This window comes from Oryzias melastigma, linkage group LG23, assembly GCF_002922805.2.
Source record: "Oryzias melastigma strain HK-1 linkage group LG23, ASM292280v2, whole genome shotgun sequence".
In the NCBI taxonomy this organism is placed as follows: domain Eukaryota; kingdom Metazoa; phylum Chordata; class Actinopteri; order Beloniformes; family Adrianichthyidae; genus Oryzias; species Oryzias melastigma.
In genome coordinates this window covers 10,612,251-10,624,044 of record NC_050534.1, presented here as the reverse complement: position 1 = coordinate 10,624,044, position 11,794 = coordinate 10,612,251, and the positions used below count along the sequence as shown (strand labels likewise).

General features: G+C 40.9%; 2 protein-coding genes across 4 annotated transcripts in view; one reads left to right on the top strand and one right to left on the bottom strand.

The window, feature by feature from the left end:
• ccdc146 (coiled-coil domain containing 146) overlaps positions 1 to 11,794 on the bottom strand; it is a 76,842-nt gene that overhangs the window by 52,118 nt on the left and 12,930 nt on the right. The window lies entirely within an intron of this gene.
• The window catches only part of LOC112154747 (fibroleukin), a gene marked incomplete in the record, with an annotated part of 11,596 nt that continues 1,386 nt past the window's right edge, over positions 1,585 to 11,794 (top strand). Inside the window, 3 exon segments of the mRNA XM_024285893.2 lie at positions 1,585 to 2,947; positions 3,482 to 3,686; positions 10,314 to 10,533. Coding sequence (XP_024141661.1) covers positions 2,369 to 2,947; positions 3,482 to 3,686; positions 10,314 to 10,533 — 1,004 coding nt within the window.

The window sequence follows — 11,794 nt, the reverse complement described above, 5'->3', positions numbered from 1 at the left end:
GTCATGAGGACCCAGCTAATAAAGTTGTACATGATAACACAGTGGATTAACGTTTTTAATACCACCCCCCCGGGCCGCGGAATAACTCCACACTGGCTGGCCGGTCCACAGCCCCAAAAAGGTTGGGGACCACTGCTTTAAGGGAACTACAAGACAAATCTGCACTTTCCTAAAGATGTAACCACATATGGGTGAATGTGATTTAGGCTTAAACTAGAATCTTTTAAGCATTACAGAAATGAGTGTGAAACTAGAAAATATAGAAAAGTCAGACCACCCATTTAATATTTAAGTCCAATCAGTTGTGTCACATCTGGTTGTATAAAATTTGCTCTCCACATTTGACCCATCGCCTAAGGAAGCAGTGAGTCTCGGCCACAGCCACACTCAGGAATAATTTGGAGGCTTAAACCCTCAAATCCTACTCCTTAATACAGTGTCTAGCTTGAAGGCACTTTTATGCCTCGTTTCCACTGAGCGGTCCAGACCGGAACAATATGGTATTTTGAATGTTCCCATTAGGCCGGACCAATTCGGGACATTTTTTGGTTCCCGTTGGTTGTAGGTCCATAGAAAAATGGAGTGGACCAGTAAGGGTGGAGCTTTTGTCGTCACACGATGAATTAGGGGAAAGGTATCACGACAACAGCAAGCATTCGACCAGCACTTTTAACAACTCAAGATTCAAGCCGAAAATGTTGTCATCTATTCGGCTGTATTCTTCTTCACCCTTCCGGAATCTTCTTGCAAGGAGTATTAGATTCTTTGCATTCAGTATTGCCCCCCCTTTTTCTCAGGGGTTAGGGACTGGAGACACGCCAAATACGGAGAACCGCTGTAGTCACACCGCTATGACACACAACTATGTCATCAGTCTACACCTCGCACGCGCCTTGATAGTCCAACATTCATTGGAAACGCTAACTTGAGTTCCTGGACCATTCTAAACTGACCAGGAGCAGACTGGTCTGGACTGCATAGTGGAAACGAGGCATTAGAGTCTTTGGTACCACCGATTTGAACCCACGACCTTCCAGATCAAGGCAGAAACTCAACCAACAGTTGATAAGGTGCTCGAAAATCAATAGCCGGAAGTCCCTCCTCCTGCTGGAGCCGGCTGCAAAAAAAAAAACATCATAGGGCCCTAAATCATTAGCTGGAAGTCCTCGACTGGAAGCCTTGTTTTAAGCTTTTGACCTTTTTTCCCTTTGACATACCATAATCAGCGGATTCACAGAGAAAAAGCGGCATTTCGCCAGCTTTTTCTCCAGAGGTAAACGGGTGTAATTATACAAATCTGAACACTTGTTAATATTGACTTGAAAGAAACAAAACGATTAACGTTCTCTGTCCCATTTAAAGCTTATCTTGCTCACTAAACTGCTTCCTAAAGTTTAGGAAATTTCCGCTTACGAAACTGGCTAAAATTGTGAAATTTACGCTTCCGGCTAGAGATAGTTTCTTGCATGTGACCAGAGGCCCCTCCACTTAGCTGGTTAATGGTCAGTAAATGTCAATAACATAGCAACAAAACGTGATATAGTGGAATCATAAACATAAATTTGATTCATGAAATTTTCATGAAGCTTAATAGGATGTTCTCCTGATATATTGTTTTGGATAATTTTGTGATTGTAAAAATAGTTAATATTAATTCAATAGTTTGTATTTTGTATGATTATTTTCGAGTCCATCAGTCACTACATGTAGAAGTGATCCGGTTATTCTGTGAGGCCTGAAGAGGTTCACCGTGTGGCCTTGAAATTTTATAGACACTGGAATTCACTGAGCAATGAAGCGTGAAAAACATCAGCCTAATGTCAGCCGACTGGATAGTTTCTACACTCCAGGTCACGAATTCAGAGAAATGGACGGATGAGGAAGAAAAACCGCGACCGCCTTTTCTTCATCCTCTTTCTGTCGTCCTTCCGGGCGCTCCATCCACCTACAATCTTTGCATCTCTGTACTTTTTTTTTCTTCTTTTTTTTCCACAGTGCCGTTGATGTGTTTTGCAGTGCGCAGTGGTACGGCCCCTCCCATCCTCCTAAACTCAGCACTCTCTCCCATCGCTCTCTCTGCCTGCCTCCCTCCCTCCCTCCCTCGTCTTGATATTAATGACACAGCTATCTGAGGCAGCGCCAGATCCCCTGCGCTCTCCTCCTCCTGCAGGCTGCACTTCATGCACACACGCTCACCGACACACACATAAAAAACACTCGTACACCAATAAGATCTTTACATCCACACTCTCTTGCAATCTGCAGACAAACACAACTAAAACCGAATTGGACCGCAAGTTGATAGCCAGGGCAGTACCGGGCACTCTCTTCTTAAACTCGTATCTTTTGGAGAAATCTTGTTTGAAAAATGAGGACATTTGTTTTTTGTACCGGTCTCCTGCTCGCAGTCACCTTGGCGCCGTCACCTATCAGGTCAGCTGACTTCTCAGTCAACTCTCACCAGCGATGGGACACGAAAGGATCCTACAACCCGGGATTTGATGCCGGCACTCCTACCTCTTGCCCCGTGAAACTTCGACCCTCGGGCCACTGTGGTGGCTCCGGGGTCGGCGCTGAAGAGGGGGAGGACTGCCCCTATCAGCTCACTCTTCCACCCCTCACCATCCAGCTACCCAAGCAGTTCCGGCTGCTGGAGAAGACGCTGAAGGAGGTGCAAAGCCTGAAGGAGGTGGTGAACAAGCTGAAAAGGGGGTACCAGGAGTGCTGTGGGACACGGGGCACCGAGGCGTTCGGATACCAGCAAGCAGACCAGGGACAGGCGCAGGACTTGACTCAACTGGATACGGTGAGGGACAAGAGTCCGGACGGGATTGGTAACAGGGTTCAAAGTGGGTCGAGCCAAGAGGAGAGAGGTGATGGGATGATCCACGGAGCTGGTGTGGAGGGAAAGGCTCGACCATTCCCAAGGGACTTGCAGGAGATGCAGGTAAGAGGCTAAAGTTTATGATTAAAGTTTTTGTCTTAGTTTAATATTCCAAGTCTTAAAGAAATCCTTTCTTTCGAAGGCTAGGCACATTCTGCAAAGAAGCTTTATCCCATTTAATGCCAAATACAGTTTCAATCCAACACTGTTATCAGAGATATAAACATTTCTTAATTTTTTTTTAATTTTCTGTGCATCCAGGTAGATTTTAAACTGACCAAAAAGTTATGAAGGTTGTGAAGGCTGAGTTGGCTCCAATCCACCAGGGAGAATTCCTGTTACTGGGTGGAGAATCAGTATAAGACATCAGCCAAAAAAAAAAAAAGCAGTAAATTTCGAGCCGTCTTGATTTGCTTTGGACTCTGGCAGCCTCTTTGGCAGACTGCCAGCCTCTGCGCAGACGGCATTTCTATTCAGAAGTGGCAATTGTCTGGACAAACACGTGCCAGTGTGGTCTGTTAATCCACCTGCTTTTGTTGTCCACGCTAAAAAAAAAAAAAGAAAGAAAACGTCTCCCTTTCTTCTGGCCTCTCCCAGACAAAGCTCAATAGAATGTCAGTCAGCCTACGCAACGCCAGGAGCCAGATCTCAGTTCTGCAAGGTCGTCTGGAGGGGCTCAACCTGCTCAACATGGAAAATGTGCAAAACATGGTGGACAGGAGGGTGGAGAACATCACCGGGGCGGTCAACAGGCTCAGCTCCACCTGCAACACCCAGTGTGCCGTGCAGAACAGCCCTCAATGTAAGCTCGTTTCTGAAGACTCTTTGTGCACGTATTTTCTTATGTATTATGTGCAACGTTGAGAACTTCCCACTTTTTTAGCTGAAGTTGATGAAGAGGTCAGCCACTTGGATTACAGGAAGACAAAAAATGTTTGGCTCCATGTTGGTCTTATCTTTTCCAACACTCAGATTTGTTATCGCAACTAAAACACAGTTTCACTTTACTTTCTGGGAAAGGGGAAGGGAAATCTTTCAGGGAGATGTACTTTCCAATAACAGCTGTAACTATGGTAATCCACATACAATGAAAGGAAATCTTTATTTTCAGGAAGTCTTGATTTGATCATGTTTTAATCTTATGTTATTATTGTGTCTGTTTTAGCCATTTTTTTTCAAACTGTTTTCTAGGACATAGTTTCTGCAGAGTGGCAATAGTTCATAAGAAATTCACCTCTGAGTTGTGTGAAGTAAACCTACCCCATTTCCAATAATCTCTTTGTTTACACGCTCTCCCACTAGTCTACAGCCCCTCACACCCCCAACATAACATTATTGGTGCAAAAAAAAAAAATGGCGAGCAGTATCTCAGCGATACAACTGTACAGTTTTTAACCAGATGCCAGTTCAGGCGAGGAAAACACAGAAGTGCTTGGATCGAGTCGTCTACAAATCAATGCATTGAAATGGAGCAGAAAAGGGAGCGTGTGGCTTGCCGTAGGATCCTACGGCCCAATCAGAATTCTTCCCTTCTCTCAACCCCTTTATTTAGCCCTCCAAATGGAATTATAAAAAAAAGTGTCTCATAATTCAGACGTCACTTTTGTTTGATGACGTCACCAATTAATCACCGGTCTACTAGCGTTAGCGCGGAGCTTCCAGCACTTGAATATACATAATAACGGTGGTTTTATAACTTTAAAAATGTCATGCTACAACACAAAGTCATGACTTACATTTAAATGTAAACTTCTGTGGTTCAGAGTGCACCCACGTGAAGAAAAGCGCTTCTCAGCGTGACGCAGTTCATCCTTGTGACGGAGGACTTTGTATCCATCCCGTTTGGAGGGTCGGATTTAAAAAAAAATATCCCGGACGGACTTGCACTAAAAATGCCCCCTCAAATGGAAGGGTAGGGAGAAGGGAAGAATTTGGATTGGGCCTGAGTCACACCTGCAATTCAAATAAAGAAATAATCAGAAATTTAATTTTAAGCTTAATTTTCTTTATATGCGTCCTCCATTATGAGAAAAATGCTACAAGAGCATGTTAAAACACCAAAATAACACTTTTCACTAGAGTGGGTCTAAAGGAATTTTTCAGATTTTCAAATGATAGTAGTCAAAGAGTAAGCAAGTAATAAGAAAACCCATCTCTCTTTGCTCCACACAAACATTTAAATAGTTTATATTCTCTGTTTGCTCTGCTGTCAACATAGGAAAAGAAAACAGCTTCAAATGCAGATCTCTGGAGACATGGATGTGGAAGCTGGCTTGTTGGCAGCACAGGAGAAATACAGGCCACTTCTCAGCCACAAACGGAATAATATTCCAGTTCTGAAAGTGTGAATGTGATGCTTTCTCTGGCTTTTATGTGGAGAACAGATGCAAGCTTATTTCTAAGGGGATTAGCTGGGACACTGGCATCCTATCCCTTGTTTTTTTGCGAGTGTACATGATGATGCTTCTCTCACAAATTTGGCACTTTTTCCCCTAAAAAAAAAAAGCCTCTCTGACCTTCTTCTGTAACTTTAACAGACTCTTTCTGGTTGACCTTTCTCTGCCCTCCCCTAAAGCTGGGGTGTAAAGGCAAACACTAATTATCTGATGTCAGGAACAAGCGCCGCCATGTAGGAAGCTTTTCTGACTCTGTTCTGGTCATGGATGGCACGCTGGGTCACCAACACTTTGAACATCAATCCTTAGCACTGAAGTCAAAACAGGGAGAAACCGTTTCTGCTTCAGGCCAGGAAGTGATTCTCAGTCAAGTCTGAAGTCAGTTTCAAAAAGAAACCAGGTCCAGCTGGTGTCCCTAAAGGCAGGAATGCCGATTCAGAAGAGCTTGTTTCCCTCTAAATAGCCGTTTTTCACCTGTATCGCCACTAAACATAAAACTAAGGAGCAAATTCTATGTTCTTAATGATTTGAACCACATGTATTTTCTGTGTTCAGGGGGAGAAATAAACTTAGAGACAGTCAATATTTTGTGTAATTAAAAAAAAAAAGATCTAATCTCGTTACACACGTACATTTCACCCTTACTTATATTAAGCTTTCAAACTGTAGTGTTTAGGGAAATGGTGAAGAAATGTCTGTAACCAACAACATGATTAGGAAAGTTGACAAAACCAGTTGAAAACTAAAAATGCAGCACAAATTTAAATGAAAAAACACTTTAAGATTACCAGATAAAATATAAAAATATCTAAAAAATTCAAGATGTGAAGCCTTATTTGGGTAAATAAAGAAAAACATATTGTGCTATTTATAACTGAAATAAAAGGTCATGAAGAATAACTAAAGTATGTATTTAGGTCAACTTTTACTGCAGAAAGGAGGTTTTTCCTTTACGGTAACTCTGTCGCCTTTAGTTTTGATTATAAAAGATTCAATATTGTCACCTGAAATTCACCGTTTGGACAAATGACCCCTCAATGACCTGCTAAAGTAGTGGAGCTTCAATAGGTCTTATGCGGACCTAGACCTGCACCGATGAAACATTTCAAAACAAGAATTTGAACATCTGAAGGAAAATGATGAAACTGCCCTGATGTTTTTGTTTTCTTTTATCATTTAAAAGCCAGTGTTGCATTTTGGGTCATGTGGAGGAGTCTAAGGAAAACCTGATCCACTCCATCCTGCAGAAACTACAGTTCAATAACACTAAAAGCCTAGCAAAGATTAAAAACCATGTAATAAATCCTGTTTTGACTTTTTCTTACCAAGTGTTATCGAGATGTTTGAAAAGAGTCTGTAGGATTTGTAGTGAAACGATTTTCTTCATCACAAAATAATCTGATCCCTTCTAAAGTCTAAAAACAAAAACCCAAAAACACAGGTAGATGTCCTGACCAAGATGAACTGAAAACCAGAAATACAATAGAGTCCTTTTGTCTCAAAAGGGGTGAGGTGGTAACATGGTGACTCCCTTGTCAGGAACAGAACAGAAAGAAAAAGAGTCGTCCCGACAACCATGTTTAGGGACAGAAAACATAAAGAGGAGCGGCCCTTGTGACCCTCTTAAAATCAAAAAACCTGTGTCGTTTTCTAGGACATGGTTTCTGCAGAGCAGCAGGAGATCATCAACTCATCTCAGAGTTGCATGGAGAACTGTTGGTGTGGAAGTAGGCTTCCCCTTTGTTTACACTCTCTCCTGCTAGCTTACAGCCTCTCACACCCCAAGCTAACTTTCGCGGTACAACAAAAATGGTGAGGAATATTTGAGAGCTCCAACCAGAAATGTAATTTTAAGCTTAAATTTGCTATATATGCTACATGAACATGCTAAAAATAAAAAATGATTGGTCTTTAAGGAAAAGGTGCAGTCCTTGTACCTGTCCTCAAAGACTAGACACATGAAAAGGCGTGGTCCCTGCAACCCTCTTCAGTAGCATAAAGCATGAAGAGGAGTATCCCTGGTAATTCCCCACAGAAACAGGCGGGACCATAGTTTGACATGCCATTGGGTTGATCATGAAGGGTTGCGAGAAAACGTATCTGGTATAGTGTGACGTGGTATGGAAAGGGATCCAGGTTGGGTCATTCCCCTTTGTCAGCATTTTTCTCTCCCTCTGTTGTATGGCCTTTCTTTTTGAGTTTATGTGCTCTTGTCAAGTTGGTTTATTACAGTAAACATTGGGTATCTCCCACAATTTTGGGTCCTACATGATCAGATCCTGATATTTGGCCATTGAAATGATGCAGCTGTGGAAAAGGAGTATCCCCAAAAAACTAAAAATGAATCTTTTTTTTTTTTAAGAGTTTCTTATCAAAATGTGGTCAAATTCCTACCTAAAAACAAGTTTTTCGGTTTTACAAATAAAACCAAACAAACAAGGGTGTTTTTCTACAATATTTTACACTATCCATTCCCTTTGATTTCATGCTACATTCCTGGTAGCTGTTGCTTTTTTTCTCCCCTTATATTCATATGCATAGTTTTTAACTGGAGCCGGCAGCTTGGTATGCAGTCCAGACTCTCAACAAGTCATTATTAAAAGTGCGTTACTGAATCTGTCAGACCCATCATCTTACAGCTTCATTTGTCAAGAACTCGGCAAAGCTGAAAAAAAAGGAAAGGGAAAGCAATGAGCTTGCCAGTTGCTGCAGCCAACTGTTCAACAGCATCTTAAAAACCCAATTTGAATGCATTTGGTTGCAAATTCACTTTCTGGAACAGAAGATATTTTTGATGAGGTCTTCCTTCTGCCACAAAAAAGCCTTTGTTTCAAGTCCAAATAATAATGCACCTACTAATTCTGTTGTGTTACTATGACACAGTTTATTTCAAGGATGCACAAAAACCCTCCTAAACCTCAAAAAGATCATAGTTTGAGCTAAAATGAGATGTTTTAGTATACAAAAAAAAAAGTAATCTCCAAAGCTGTGCCGAACATGATACCAGACGTGAAACCGGGACACCCAAAACATCAAGAAGTGAAGCGGAGGGGGCCCGAACCATACATCCATATATGTCGAGTTGGGAGTGAGAATGCGTTAGATTTGCACTTCTTTGACATTTTGCACCAAGCCTCTTCCAACTGTAGGTGGCAAACATGAGCTAGTAAACAGAAGAAAAAAGAGGAAGAAGCCCCTTCCTGCTTGTCCAGTGTGAACACCATATACATGTCCATGAACTCGCATTTGACGCGCTTTTGAATGTGCATCACATGCCTGGTGTCTCCATAGCTTTAGATTTCAGATAAATCTGTTGTGATCAAAAGAAAACACTGTACTCTTTGTGTTCCCTTGAACCGCTGACCCACACAGACCTTCCCTGCTTCTCAGCGAACATAAAAGGTCAGATCCACAACAGAGCTTTGAGAATTGACTGTAATTGGACCAGCTTTGGGGGACTTTAAGAAACAAAAGCGATGTTGTTTTCTCTTTCTAGAGCAGTCGAAGACAAATTAGCTTCTAATTTCAGTTAACAAGCAGTCAAACACTCAGCCAGCATCCTTTTAGACGTCCATAAGTGAGTGATATTAGAGTTATTTAGGTTGGGCTCAGTGCCAAAGCTCCCAAGGTGGCCCGCGTCTATCGAGACACAGGAAGGTTGAGGACAAACGGAGAAGGAGGGGAGAAGTTAACATGCAGTTAGACACTCGAGGTGTGGGGGACGATGAAAGAATTTATAGGACAATAACGTGGATGCCAAAAGTGAAATACAAGGACAGCTTTACGCCTTTGGCTAATTCGCTAACAAACGGATCATCTGCACTGCAAGAATTTTTCAAGTCGCTGATTCGAATAAAATAAAATAACTGAGAAAAAGAATTGGCACAATTTTCCTGCAATTTACATCTCTATCAATACCCACTTCAAATATTAAGCAGAGCGATAAATGTTTAATGAAGCAAACTCAAGAAAGGTGAGCTGCACCTTTTCACAATTTAGACATGAGCTGCAGAATATGAGAAAAATGTGTTTTTCCTCCGCTCATCCACACGGGGACCTTTAGACCTTGGCTTTAGGGTTTAGCGGATGGCCTCTAGTGGGAAACAGGTGACAGGAGCAGGAGCTAGAATAATAAGTGGGCAGGTGGGCAGAGGTCAAAAGGGGGAAAAAAAAGCCCAAAAGGGCTTTAAAGAGATGCGCATGAAACACATCTCATATGGTGCAACTCTTGTGCCTGATTTATAGCACTTTATCAAAGTTATGCAAGAGGCTGTTTATATTCAAAGGGAACTGTTTAGAGAAAAAGGACGTTTTGACATCTTGTTTAATTTCTTTTCCGTATTTCTTCGATGAAGTCATGCATTAAAAAGTAGTTTTTGCATTTGATTGGATACCCCCACAAAGGGAATTCACATTTGAGAATTACATAATAGCTGGAACTGGTTTTATTATTTTGTTCTCCGTTCTTAGGAGCAGTTTCTGTTACTTCTTTTGTCTAATGATAAAAGCTTTGATGAAAATTGTGTTTTTAAAATGTTCTTATGTCATTTTTCCAATGATGGATGGAGTGCCTTTCTGAGTACATCTTTGTTCAATTCTTTGTGAAATGCAGTTTCAAAACAGATTGCATTTGTGATGTAGAAAATCCAATGGTCGGGTCACAAACTTCCTACTTTTCTCCATTATGATGCATCCACCAATAGACGACTAGATCCATGAACGTCTTAATTTTCCTCGTCTGAGTTGGCATCTGGCTCAAAACTATATGGCTCGCCATTTTTGTTGTACCAATATTTCTAGGTTGGGGTGAGAGGGGCTGTAAGCTAGTAGAACATGATGTAAACAGAGACCTCTCAGTTATAGTTGCCCCATGCCAATGGTCTTGCCCACAACTTTTTTTTTTTTGACTGAAACAACATAATTAAAAGACCACGCTAATAGAATAGTTTAAAAGATGATTGGAGTGGGTCTTACAGTCAATGACAATAGAGTAAACTTCTACAATCTATGTTAAATTGCCTTCTTTTCTGCAGTCATCTTAGCCCCTCGGGATTGTTCGGACTACAATGTTTTGGAAACGAGGAAGAACGGCGTGTATCGGGTGACTCCGGATCCCCGCAACGGCACCTTTGAGGTCTTCTGTGAAATGGAGTCGTACGGAGGTGGCTGGACGGTGATACAGCAGCGCCTTGATGGTTCAGTCAGTTTTAACCGCACCTGGACCGAGTACAAGAAGGGCTTTGGAAACCTCAGGTATGATTCGTTGCATCAAATAAATTAGGGACATAAGGGTCAAAAATACTTATCTGGACCATAGACATGAAAGCTTGGTTCAAACAGCACTAAAACACAGAAGTTCATGATAAAACCCCCTTATTTAAAGATCAAGGGATTCAATAGAGAGTTAATTTTTAGGGTTTAGATATTGGTTACCTGAACCTGAACAAAAATAAACTACTTTGCTGTGGCAGCATTGATGATAGGACCTGAGTCCAGCATTTTACACTGAAATGCTGTGTTTGAGGTTGCTACATTTCTCCTCCGCTGCTGATCTTTTAGGTAAAGATGACACAGACACTTATTTTAGGTAAAGTTCAGCAAAGTGCAGATGTCTTCATTTTTTTAATATTCGTGCTGACAGTTTCTGTTCTATTTTTCAGTTACATAGCAAAATAAAAAAAATTAAAAAAAACTCCACATAAAAACAGATCGAAAAGCTAAATATTTGTTTTAAAAACTGTCGATGTCTAACCAGAATCTACCATCTGCTCAAATTACAGGAGGGGGTTGATAAATTGAAGTAAGTTTTACATTTACATAAAAAGAGTCATTCTTATTATTAAATAATGATTTTTTTTATTGCAAAGCCTTTATTTTACCAATATCCTTCACTGTTTTCTTTTTTTTAGCTGTGAGTAGCTTTCAAAGTTAATTTATTGTTTATTAAACCCCGTTACCCCTCTCGTCTTTCATCATTAAAGTGCTCAGCTACAAAAACCCCCCAACTCGGACGAACACCTGCTCTTTAAGAACCAGACTGGACACCACCTGTTTTCACTTTCACAAACGTTCCCATGCCAAAAAAATAAATACATGTATATTTCCTTTTACAGTTGGCAAATCTGTGCATATAAATTCAACCTGTGGGAGTCGTGGAATTTTCGCCACAGGGCCATTTGTTTCTAACATTACAACTTTTCTATAAACTACATTGAAATTAAACTAATTGATAAAATCTTTGTTTAAGACCTTTGTTTCTGACTTTATTGTCAGTTTTTTCTATATATTTATTTATACCTCTATCTCTATACATCTATGTAAAATATCTGTATAGATATAGAAAAAATATATACCGTATATCTTCCAATAGTAGCCCCGGCGTTTATTCCAATAATTTGGCAGCCGGCCCGGCCTTTATAAGACTGTGGTGAAGTTAGTTTTAGGTTGGATATTCGACAGACATTCGCTCGGTTCATATTTAGGGACCGTCAACAAATAACAGAATGTTTCTTCA